Raw genomic sequence first — 12,215 nt, 5'->3', positions numbered from 1 at the left:
TTGTCCTTAAATATAATAAATATATAAATATAATATATATTTTCAATATATTTTTTTTTTAACTATTGTTTGAGGAAAAATTTACTAATTTGAAAATATAAAATTTATTAAAAACGCATTTTTAATACCTATTCGTACTTGTAAACCAAAAAAGTTCATTGTTGTTAAATTCAACGCAATTTTCTCTCTCATTTGGTACCCATATGGTTATTCTAAATAGCACTGATTTGTTTTAATAATTTTTTTAAATTAATCATATCTTAAAATTTTCAGAGTCCTTTGAAAAAAATTCTGACGTCAGAGTGAAAAACTAAAAATGCAGTTTTACTATATTTGGCCCATTGTTTCGTGAGTATATCGATTCATTCGTATATTTTGATTTTTTTTTTGTTTTTGTCGCAATAGTACAAAAAGATAGAGCACCCCTAGCTTGATGATTAATTTTCTTTTCTTTTTCATTAAGGAAATTTTCGTCCATTTTAGAAGTCCAGGACAAGTTGAAGTTCGAAGGTCATTTAGAGGTTGAAAAAGCCACTTTTAAAAAAGAGTTTTATACATACGTATTTTTATCCTAAGAATTTGAATATGTAGCAAAAACATGTATGTCTAATTTAAGAAAATGGTCAGTTTAACCCACTTCCGGTCGAAATATTACCAAAACATAGAGCATCCCAGATTTGTTAGGACATATTCTTGCGTTTTTTTTTTTTTAATAAAAAACATTTCCCTCATACAGGGTGCCTTATGAATATAAACTAAAATGAAACCACAGGTATGCAGGATTTCGAAATATATCGACTGCCGCGCCACCTACCGGCAACATTTTTTTTGTGGAATCTTTAGAGGTAGAGTGATATTCCAAACATTTATGCGGTATTTTCCACAATGCCTAAGTGTGTTTGCATGTGAAGGCCATCCTAAGGGTTAGGCACGTGGCTTCGCATTACCATTAAGTTACATAGCGTTGCCAGATAAAGTACGACCACTTTAGACAGCTAATCACTGCGAACCAGAAGCAATGCTGAAGAACATCGCAGTCCTCTTGGCAAACTGGAACAACTGGTTATACCCTACCAGATTAGGTAAAAAACCTGCTCGCAGTGGACTAACCCGCAGTCTGCCAAGGGCAGGACACTCGCAGAGGATATGGCTCCACCGTCTAAGGGTTAATCATCTTCAATTGTCTCTTTATTTTGTTTGAGTAGCATAAATCGCTTAATTTTGTAATCGGGTTTTATGGAAACGGTGCAAAGAAAACCTTAAATTGTTTTTTTATTTCGTAAAAGTAAGTGGCAATATATTGCTGGTTGTGGTATTTTTTTCAATTAAGGCCTACAGAAAAAGGTGCAAGTGTTTTGGAAAGTGGCGCTGTTCATCGGCAACCTCGCTGAGGTTGCGTTGCTATCCATAATTGACTCATTAGAGAATTTTACATCTTCGTGCCATTTAAAACATTATAAAACAATTCTGTTTTTCGGACGTAAATATTTATTTATTTCACTTTGATGATATGTTTTACAAGTAAATTTTTAATATAGTATGTATGCAAGTAAATTGTCATCGTCAAAACTTAAATGCTAAAGAAAAAAAAATAAAAGTTTTAAAACTAAAATTTAATACAAATTAATTTTTATATTAACTATAAAAATTATTGAAGAGTACATTTAAATTAAAAACTCAACAAACCGAATAGTACGTAATTAATGCAAACACACCTACAGTTTGTGTATATGTATGCATGTAAATAATATTTTGAGCATAAGCAAATGAGGGTTTGAATGATCAAAATAGTTTTTTTGTATTTTTTTTTTTTGAATCAGTTAAATAGTTTCGCTTTAATAATGAATCTTTTTAATTAAAAAGAATAATATTGCAACATTTGTTTTTTTTTTGTTTTTTTTTACAATTAAATAAAATTAAGGTAAAACTGTATAACTTATGCGTGTATGTATATAACCTAAGATAAATATGTTTTAAAAACAAATTAAACACAAAATTTTGATGCTAATTACAAATGTTCAAAAACTTTTGTGCAAACTATTTATAAAAAATGCATTATTAGCTGCTATTGGATTCAGAGTTTTCTGGCTTTTGCTGGCATCTCTAGCCAACTAATATATATTTTGATAAAGAAGAAATCAGAAACTAAATTAAAAAAAAAAAAAGATTATATATTTTTAAGTGCACTTAAAAATGTAAAAATTAAATTTTTACATGCTAAACGCAGCTGCTACGAGTTTTTTGCGCAATTTTTTTCCTTTGCAATTCTACAAATTATAAATTTATATGTATGCATATAATATGGTGCGTGAAATGCACTAAAAAGTATATGTAGTTATGCAGTTAAATTATTTTCTGTGACATCTAAAATGCTAAGCAACTACTTGCATTTTTGTTTCAACTCGATTATACCCCAAAAGCTCTTTCACGCTACTAAACTAAACAAAACGAAAGTGATTTCATAGCTATACTTTTTCTTTTCTCCGCTACTATAGAAAACATTTTGTTTTTAATAAGAAAAGTTAGCTTATGCGTGCATACATACACACATATGTTTGAGCATGTAATTACTTACATACATATGTACGTATGCATGTATCTAAATATCTAATAATGCGAAAAAAGAGTTGGCCGTTTTGTTTTTTTTTTTTTTTGGTGTGGATGCAAATGCATTTGTGTTTGTGTATATGTATATATTTCTGGGATTTTAAGCATCTCAATTCATCGTTCATACATTAAAGTATATAAATATGCATATTTTTATATGTGTATGTAGCTACATATCAGTTTGTATATATATATATATATATGCATATATTTATGTATATGTATAATATTACTAAAAAGTATTATGTAGAGTATTTAATTAAAAATGTTGCCTAAATCATAATTGTCGACTCACCACCGCCAACGATACTCAGACCGTTCATGCGTAATACATGTGGATTTGTGGTGATCGCTGTGGTGATACCAATGCCACCAATACTATTTGGTGTTGTTATTGCCGTTAATGTATTTGTTGATGAATTATTCGTATTGTAATTGTAATTATAATTGTAATTGTTATACTGGCTGCTGCTGACGCTGTTATTATTGGTGGTGTTGTTGGTATTGGTAGCGCTACTAAATGCAGTTGCTGTATTCTCGATGACCGGTGTTTGTGGTGAGTCCAGCGGGCGTATGCCAACAAATGAGGATTCAAGCCAACATTTTCTGGCGTAGTGGAGAGGGGAAGATAAGAGCAAAGTATGGTGATAATTAGTTAAAATGCTTAGCTAGAAATACGTAAATATTATTTAGTTAATTTATTAAAAGTTGAACGGCAACTGTTAGTAATCTGTTAGTGTTAGTGCATTAGTGCTTTGGTTCGGTAAAGGTTACAATATGGATTTACATAGATTTTAAAGTAGAGTAGGGTTGAATGTACCTACACCTGTAGATTTCAAGCGACAAGAAATCGCGCTGATTTTTAATAATTTTTTTCCTCGCGAATAAAGCACTCGAAATATATATGGTTTTGGTTAAAGCTTGGACATATTTATAGAAAACAACAAAAGTATTTAACTTGAAAAACATTGTGAATATTTAAAGAAAATCAACACGTCATCACTTCTTTGAGTCATTGTATGTATGTAAATAAACATATGTACACTGGTGTCAGAAAAAATAGACCCACCTTATTTTGTTTAAAAATGGACTTAGCAACTTTTCACTCGTAAGCAAGCGATATACAAAAATGCGCATTTTAAACTTTGTACAAAAGTTATAAAAATTCTAAAAATTAAAAAACCAAACCAAACTTTTATTCAAAAGTTTTAGAAAAATTTAGGTATACAGTTTTATAGCCCAATAAATTTTAGTAAGACGAAGTGCAAGATTCATGGCTCCAAAAGTTGCCTAAATTTTTTTGTTGCCATTGCTTCCAAAAACACAATTTATTTTTATATGGAACAAAATCGCTACACCTTCGGCAAAAATGGCAATCAAAGGCATTTAGTAAACACTGCCAGCTACTTTATCCTTCTAAAACGTCATGGGCATGATTACATTTTTTCTTAAAATACTGATTAAAAAAGTTTGAATTTTAGGGCGGAAATTCGTTGATTTTTATAATTTTCCTTTACAAAGTTTTAAACGCATATTTATATGTGGTTTATTTTATAAAAAGTTGAACTTTTATAAAAAATTGTTAAACATTAAATAAATAAAAGAAATATAGCCATAACTGGTGAAAGTAAGAGTTTTCCATTATTTCTGCCGAAGTATACAAAGTCTTCTAAACGTTGCGTATACGCCATGACGTTCACGACTTACCTATACCCATAAACTACACTCATACAGCCCGATTCTGTGCACTTTATAAATTGAAAATCTTTATAATTTGTCAATTTTTTATTATTTATCAAGAATTGGAATTCTAGCACAGAAATCAAAAGCTCTTTTCTTGATAAATTATCAAGATTGAAAATGCTATTGACAAATTGAATTTTCATGTGAAATGTATAAATTTTGTATATCAATAAATTTGTTTCTAACAGCTAAATAAATCATTTGCCGGCATTCGAACCTGCGATATACGGAATTATGGTCGACATCTCTACCTACTCGGCTACGGCAGTCAAAAGCTTTTTTGCTTTTAAATTCAGAATGCGAAGGGAGCTTTACAGAATTGGGCGGATAGTATGTATAACCTCATATTGTCATCATCATTGCGAAAGGCTTCATGTGATTTTATGATTTTTATAGTTTATGAAATTAAAAAAAAAGGGCGTGATCACGCCCACTTATGATTAAGTGCTGTATCTCAGTAACCGCTTCTCCAATCCTTACCAAACTCGGTCCGAGCCTTGCCCAGGGTCTAGCCATGAAAACAGTTTCCTTAAATTTTACAGACATTTTCATATTTCTTATTAGAAAGCTACATAAAGTACCTCTGTGCAATACGTGACGTCCTTACCAATTCACTTGCACAGTAAAACTGGTGGCGAATTCGCGAAATTTACTCGATTTGAAAAAACCAGTAAGTTTTAAATTCGGAAAATTTACTACAGATGTAAAGCCGAAGCAAGCCTTATAGGCACTTAATAACAATTTTTTTTTAGTTGATTTACTTAACTCGGTTATTTAAATATATTTATAATCTCTTTATACCTAGCCCCTTTCTTCATTCGAGTATTCATTAAATAATAGAAATGTGAGATGTTATTTAAGAGTAGCTTGCTGGTGTTCATTAGCATTACTCATACGCCGTGGGACTCGTATTTCGTATTCCATTACACAATTTATTTACATTATTCTATATTTTTATATTTTTTAATCACGCATTTACATACACTTACTATGCTTTTTTCTATAATATTTTTTGGTTTCGATTAAATCTACAAATTTTTTTTTGGATTACTTGCAGATGACCCAGAATTTGTAGCGAATAAAAGTGTTTGAAAATACAAAAACTCGATGAAGCTTTGCAACAACAGCTTAAGAAAACCAATATAGAAAAAAGGCTAAAGCCAGATTTATGTGTTTGGTCCCTTGAAAATCAGTGATTGACTGGTATTTCTAAGCAAAATTATCCAATTTCAGGGGTGAGTACCGTACTTATTTCTCACAACTATACATATTCTTGGCAAATTAATTTATTACCACTTTGTTTAGCAATTATTTATAACAAGAAAACCATACATCTTAGACAAATTAAGGCACCAAAGTCAAGATCTAAATCAGATTTGCTCTTTGGATTACATTTTAAAGCTATATGTTTTATATCTTTTAGTTATTGTTAATTATTTTTGATTTTCAATCCGCTAATAATTAAAAAAATCTATTTGATTTGTGATTTGATTCATCGAGCAAACTACAAATTAATTTAATTTGTGATTTGATTCGTCGACAAAATAGGGAAAAAAATGTATTTGCGGTTTCTTTTGTTGGCTATATAAAAAGTAAAATTTATTTGTGATTTGATTCGTCAACCAAATAAAAAATTAAATTTTATTTAGTCGAAAATCGTGCTTGCGTTACACAAAAAATGTTTTGCTCGACAAATCAAATCACAAATTAACTGTATTTTTTTATTTTTTTTTGACAAATCCATTTACAAGTAAATTTTATTTTTTATTTTTTATTTGTCCGACCAAATCAATTTTGTTTTTCAATTTGGAATTGGCAGTGTCCTCAATATAAAAGAAAATTGTCGAACATACTTTGTATGGAAAAAACGTGCAACACCTTCAAGCAAAAAAATTCTCAAAAATACTAGAATTAAATGCGCAACAAAACTGCATACCAAAATTTTTTCTAAAAATTCTGATTAAAAAGTTTGAAGTTTTGGTGAAAATTTACATAATTTGTATAATTTGTGTATAAAGTTTATATGGTGTTTGTTGTATAACCAGCTAGACTTTTATAAAAGAAATAATAAACATTAAATAAACAAACGACAAATAGGAAAAACTGCTCAAAATATTGCACTGCTATTATTTTGTGGAAAACTGTAAACGTTCTCTTTTCATTATCTTATCCATATAACCTCTAAATGACCAGAGTTCACTTATATTTCGGGGTCATAAACACAAATTTTATCGATTTACTTTTTCTCATAAATCAAAAGTAGAATTTTTCAGTTAGAAAAAAAAAAAACTAAAAAAATATTAGGTGGTAAAAATCGCTTAAACTAAATTTTCAAATAACTGCTTAAGATTGCTCAAAAATGTATTGGTATGAAGAATAATTTAAAAGAGACTAGACTCTCCTTAACAAGTTCTTATTTTACCAAAGCCATTAATTGCTTTGGTTCGAGAGCAGGCGACTTCCGACTATCTCTATCTATAATTTGCGCTATTCCGCCCGCCAAATGCTGAAAGATCTTTATGCGCTTGCTCCTTTAATTCCACTCATGCACCCTTGCTTTCGTTGCCAATCCTTGGCTGTATAAGCAAAGCTTTTTCGTTGGGTTTTTTCATACCAATTTCATATTCTTCGAAAAGTATTGCAGTTGTATATTCTTTCGTGTGCTTTTATATACTTTTATAATAGGCATTAATAACGATTCCAGTGTATGCCTGCTGATCTACCCTTAATTGTCTTGAAAAAATCTTGATAAAAATATAATTTACTTTTCCACCCTTAAATAAGTACTTTTCATTCATTATTTTCATTGCCATCGTGAATTGTCGCCCTCTTTATATCGTGTATAGATATATGTAAGTAAATATAGTATACTCGTGTAACGTTCTACGCACCGGCTAACAATAAGATGTTTATCGCACTCGCTTGTCTATGCTGCTACCTACTTTAGTTAGTTACTTTTTGTACTGCAATTTACAACAAAAGCTTAATTGACGCTTACGTTTGCACTTTTAGTAAATTGCATGATGAGGCTGCAATGCTTGTGAGTGGGTGCAAAAAAATCAATAAATGTTTCCTTAGTTTTTGCAAACAGTATTTACTTGTACTACAAAAAATCAAAAATGTTGCATATAAAAAAGGGTGCAAAACACGGCTGTGCAAATTGCATATGTAGCAAAAGTGTAAAGTGATACGAAAAGAACTAAATATGGTAAATAGAGATATATAGGTAGGTAGGTATTGCTGTCGGAACGAAAATCCACAAATGTCATGGAGTTTATTTGCAACTAACTAAAGTCATGCATCTGTTTTTTGGTTTCTTAAAGTTTCCAATATGCCTTATATGTATAAGCAGCATTATTATTCTTATATATTTCTGAGCCATTTGTGTGCCATTGTCCTCTTATTGGCAATTTAACTTCGTATCCTAACCTTTGACAATACAAAGCAAAGATTCATTTTCCGAAATCTGTGTTTATGTAGGTTAGTGGGTTATGTAGGCATGAATCATCCAGCTGCGTAGATGCGCTTGTCTATATACAAAAATGTCTATGTAGTACAAAAATGTCTGTTCAGCTTCCATTGAGCTACATCTATATGTAGATACTATACATACAACATACTCATATATGTGTATAAGTCTTTAATGGTGCAGGTTTAGAGGAAAATCAGAACAATAAATATAGTACATAAATACGTCAGATTAGTTGGCCACAAAAAAAAATAAAAAATTTATGAATGCTCATAAAAGATTACAAAGCATACTAAAATACCGTCCGACACGATTTTTCTCCCATAAAAAAATTAAGCATTTTCGGAAATAAGAGCCCTAAAAGTGCCCGTATTTTACAGTTTTTCTAGATCAAGTCATTTACGGTCTCTTAGCTGAGCTCAGTTTTTTAAAACTCAAAATGGCGTATTCAATATGGCGGACAGATTGTTAAAAAATTGTCGGATATTTATGAAATTTGATATCCAAAGGTTCTTTAAGGCGCTGATTACAAAACTGAAATCAATTCAATTCATTTTTTTGTTTCCCATTCATAATAGTGTTCGATATTTTTATCGTTATCAATATTATTTATCGTTATCAATAATATTTATCGTTATCGTTATGGATATTAGTTTTCAGTTTCTCACCGTTTTTATTGGGCATATTGTCATAGTGGTCAATAATATTATCTATTGCAATCGACATTTCATCGTCGTTTAATTTATAAGCTACAAAATTACTAACCGGAAAATCTCCTGCTTTGGAACTAAAACGTGACTACAATTTTTTATATCTTTGAAGGTGTTTTGGAGTATTTTGGCAGGACTTGGAATTGACCCGATACATTTCAGTGTGTCGATAAATTTCGATAATTTTATACATATATATATACATATATATATACATACTCAATGAATTTCAAAAGCACTAACACCGATAAGTCAACAAAATTCAAAAGCTCGACTAATTTCGATAATTTTCGAGGCTCGGAAAAATTTCGATAACTCAAAAATGTATATATCTCGATATAAATCAATAACTCGATAAACTTTGGATACCTCCATAAATTTCTATAACTCGGTTAATATTGATAGCTTCAAATATTTTTTTTTTTTTTGATAACGAGATAAATTTTGTCAAGTCTATAAATAATGATAGTTCCATAAATATCGATAGCTTGATAAATTTCATAAACTTGACAAATGTTGATAGTACTATGAACTTTTATAGCTCGATAACTATGCGTGCATATATATTTCGACAACTAAGTTTCTGTGTCTATAAATTTCAACAATTCAATAAACATTGATCGATTTGAATAATTCGATACGTTGCAATAAATCAATAAGCCTGAATAACCGGATAAATTTTGATAACTATAAATTTCAATGATTCGATTAATTTCGGTAACTTGATAACTTTCGTTAACTAGATTTTTTAAGACTGAATTTATTTCGATTCTTATAGAAAAATTTCAATAAGTACCCTTTCAGTTTTTATCATTTATTTCTTCATTACAAAGTCTAATTTCAAATACGAAGTAAAACAAAATGCGAAAACAACCCATTTTGAACAGGTTGCAACAACAACTATAAACAAATAGGAACATTTTTAAAAGACGATTTTGACTATAATTTGCCACCAATTTTGAAATCATAAAAACTCTCCTCATTTTTCAAAAAAAGCCTGGAAAAAAAAGGATTGGAAAGCCAGTCTGTTCTTGGTTTCGAAATCGTGACAAACTACTCTCAAACTCAAAAAACACCAACTGCCGTTCGGAGCCAGCGTTGAACTTTATACCGACTCCCACGTGAAATTCTATCCTTTTTAATTGAGAAAGTTCTGGTGGTATTAGTTTTCCGGCATGTCGCTGGAAATGGAGAGATCTGTAGAAATTTAGTTACACATTTTTCAAATTGAACTGCATAACTGCGGGCACATTTAGTGAGTGAGTCTAAAATTAGTATGATCTTTTGGCACAATATACTGTATCCTTACGTATTTTAATTTTAGAATTTTAGAGTTTGAAACCACTTGGAATTAGTAGTTATTTCAACAGGCGTCTTTAGTTTTCACTTAAAGCAAAGCATTTTTCCTATCTACATATTACAACAAGCAGTAAATATATTCGAAAATCTGTAATTAAAATCTCCTAAAAATAATTTCAACATTTTTACATAGAACAAAGCATACAAATTTTATTTATTTTAACCCAAATTCCCCGTTAAAGTGCTCTTAAATGTACGCTCCAATTTCCTCTTTCAATCGAGTAATTACCTTCAAGTGTAGCTTTGCAAAAGTTTTTTTTTTATCCAAAGGCTTACTGCTGCTAAGTAAAATATTTACTTGACTTTACTGTGTGCTAATTGCATTAACTTTAACACTGTTATTTACTTCTTTTATTCCAACTAAAATGAATTCACACAAAAAGTTTAAACTGACTTTTCACTTTACGTTGCGCAAGAGAACACGTCCAACATCTGACACGTTGCAGGCAGCAATGAAACCGAATGCGAACGAAACCGTGTAATATGTACTGGTAACCTCTGCATAAAAGCACATACTCATGTACATATATATGTATATATATGTCTATGTACAGGCAATAATGATCCATACATAAATACTTGGTGCCAGACATACAGGAATATATGTTGACCTAACAACAACTACACGGATATACTCGTAAATACCGCAATGTCGTCTATTTTATGCTATAGTAGTATGTGTTTGACAAAACACACACACACACACACACACACACATACAACAAACACTGACTTTTCCCTTATGGGTATGGCGTAGCAGCGGTGACTGAAGTGGTTGAACTGCAACTACATACAGTTACAGCATATACGGAAGGCAATTTCTTATGAAACTCAAATATATAAAGGATATACGACATGTACATACGTATATGGTTGTATGTTTGTACTTCTTTAATAAAAGAAATTGCAGAAAACTAAGAATCACCTGACGTTGCAAAAAAACATCGCTACTGGCGCCTTAAATTAAGCATCGTTCTAATCCTTGTTTTTCTTTTCTTTACGGCCAAGTTGTGATCGTCTCCGTCTTGACGGCGAATGCTGCTTGGGTGCTTTGTGTTATTGTCTCATAGTTTTGTTTTGAGTTTGGGTTCAATGTGCGGGGTTTATTGGGCGTATTCAGATTCATTCATTTTTCTATGCATATAGTACTTACATATGTATATGCGAATGTGTTTATATTCTATACTAGTAACTATGAGTCATTCCATTTAACAAGAAAGCTCTTAATGGTTGTAAATTTCTTGGTTGTTTGTAGGCGGTGAAAGTAGTAGGACAGAAGTCGGCGAATTTTCACTAAATATTCGTAATTCCTCATTCATCAAAGCTGAAGTAATTGAAGGGATATGAACCATATTGACCATTGGTCTGCTACATTCTACCGAAATGCATGACGCCGAAATAAAGTTTTAAAATTAAGCTTATAATAGCGTTCTATTGTAACCAAAAAAAAAAAAACTATCTTCCAGCTTAAATCAGAGACAAACACAAATATATATTTAAAAGCTTTTCAAATAGAGAATTCAGGAAAAACAAACAAATTTAAACAAATTTCCTTGACCATCAAAGGGGGGAGGTTTTAATTTTTTTCCTTTTTGATCTGAAATAGCGCAGCAAAAAATTGGTAATCGCTTTTAGTGGTAACGTGTTCTAGAAGGCATAGCATTATAATGCCTTCGAATTTTTTCGCTTCTTTTAGGCATTGCCGGTAATGCAAAGTGGAATGTCCTACAATATTTTATTTGTTTCGCTTCCTTGCTTCGTTTCAGGGAATGCAAAGTAGAATGTCCTACAGCATTTTCTTTTATTTCGATTGGGTTGTTTACATTTTTTTCTTTAATTTTTTGATCAGTGAAAGTTTCAACACACATTTTTGCTGCTCTTTCAAGAAGAAATCCATTTCCTTTGTCACAGCCGAAATGCTGTTTTTAGGTAGAAAAAGACAAATACTCAAATTTTCACTTTTCCAGGTCAAGTTTTTTTTTTTTGTTCAATGACCTTCAAAGTAAATTTTTTGATTTTTTATAAAAGTTTGTGCTTAACACTTTTTTAAAAGCTCACTCTATTCTATTTTTAGGTAAAAGAAGGGGAAAAAATTAAAACCTCCTCCACTTGAAGGCCATTTGAAAGGTCAAGGAAACTTATTTACCCAACGAAAATATATTTCCCGAATTCTCCATCTCAAAAGCCTTTCACTACCCTACGCTCTTTAGGAAAGTCCTAAAAGCGATGTACAAAAGTTTCTATGCCATGGTGCTTTCATTTCTCGTAGCGTTTTTACTTGCGCAAATTCGTTCGTTTATTGAAAAGTTTTTGCCTTCAAACCAGGC

General features: G+C 30.8%; 2 protein-coding genes across 6 annotated transcripts in view; one reads left to right on the top strand and one right to left on the bottom strand.

Moving 5' to 3' along the window:
* Positions 1–5,585, top strand: part of LOC118735817 (RNA polymerase II degradation factor 1-like) — a 31,210-nt gene extending 25,625 nt beyond the window's left edge. For 4 of the 5 annotated variants that reach the window (XR_004992648.1, XR_004992647.1, XR_004992645.1 and 1 more), the window contains exon 4: positions 5,408–5,447. The gene's annotated coding sequence lies outside the window, so the exon portion shown is untranslated. Of the gene's footprint in view, positions 1–5,407 lie in introns of all 5 variants that reach the window. The other variant, XM_036465788.1, reaches the window with a different exon arrangement.
* The window catches only part of LOC118736420 (serine-rich adhesin for platelets), a 278,380-nt gene that overhangs the window by 10,969 nt on the left and 255,196 nt on the right, over positions 1–12,215 (bottom strand). Inside the window, exon 8 of the mRNA XM_036466514.1 lies at positions 2,883–3,213. Coding sequence (XP_036322407.1) covers positions 2,883–3,213 — 331 coding nt within the window. The remainder of the gene's footprint in view (positions 1–2,882; positions 3,214–12,215) is intronic.

The sequence above is a fragment of the Rhagoletis pomonella genome, unplaced genomic scaffold (genome assembly GCF_013731165.1).
Source record: "Rhagoletis pomonella isolate Grant_MI unplaced genomic scaffold, Rhpom_1.0 Rhpom_scaffold_00003, whole genome shotgun sequence".
NCBI classification, from domain to species: Eukaryota; Metazoa; Arthropoda; class Insecta; order Diptera; family Tephritidae; genus Rhagoletis; species Rhagoletis pomonella.
The sequence above is the reverse complement of the archived record's forward strand: the minus strand, read 5'-3'. Positions and strand labels throughout refer to the sequence as shown.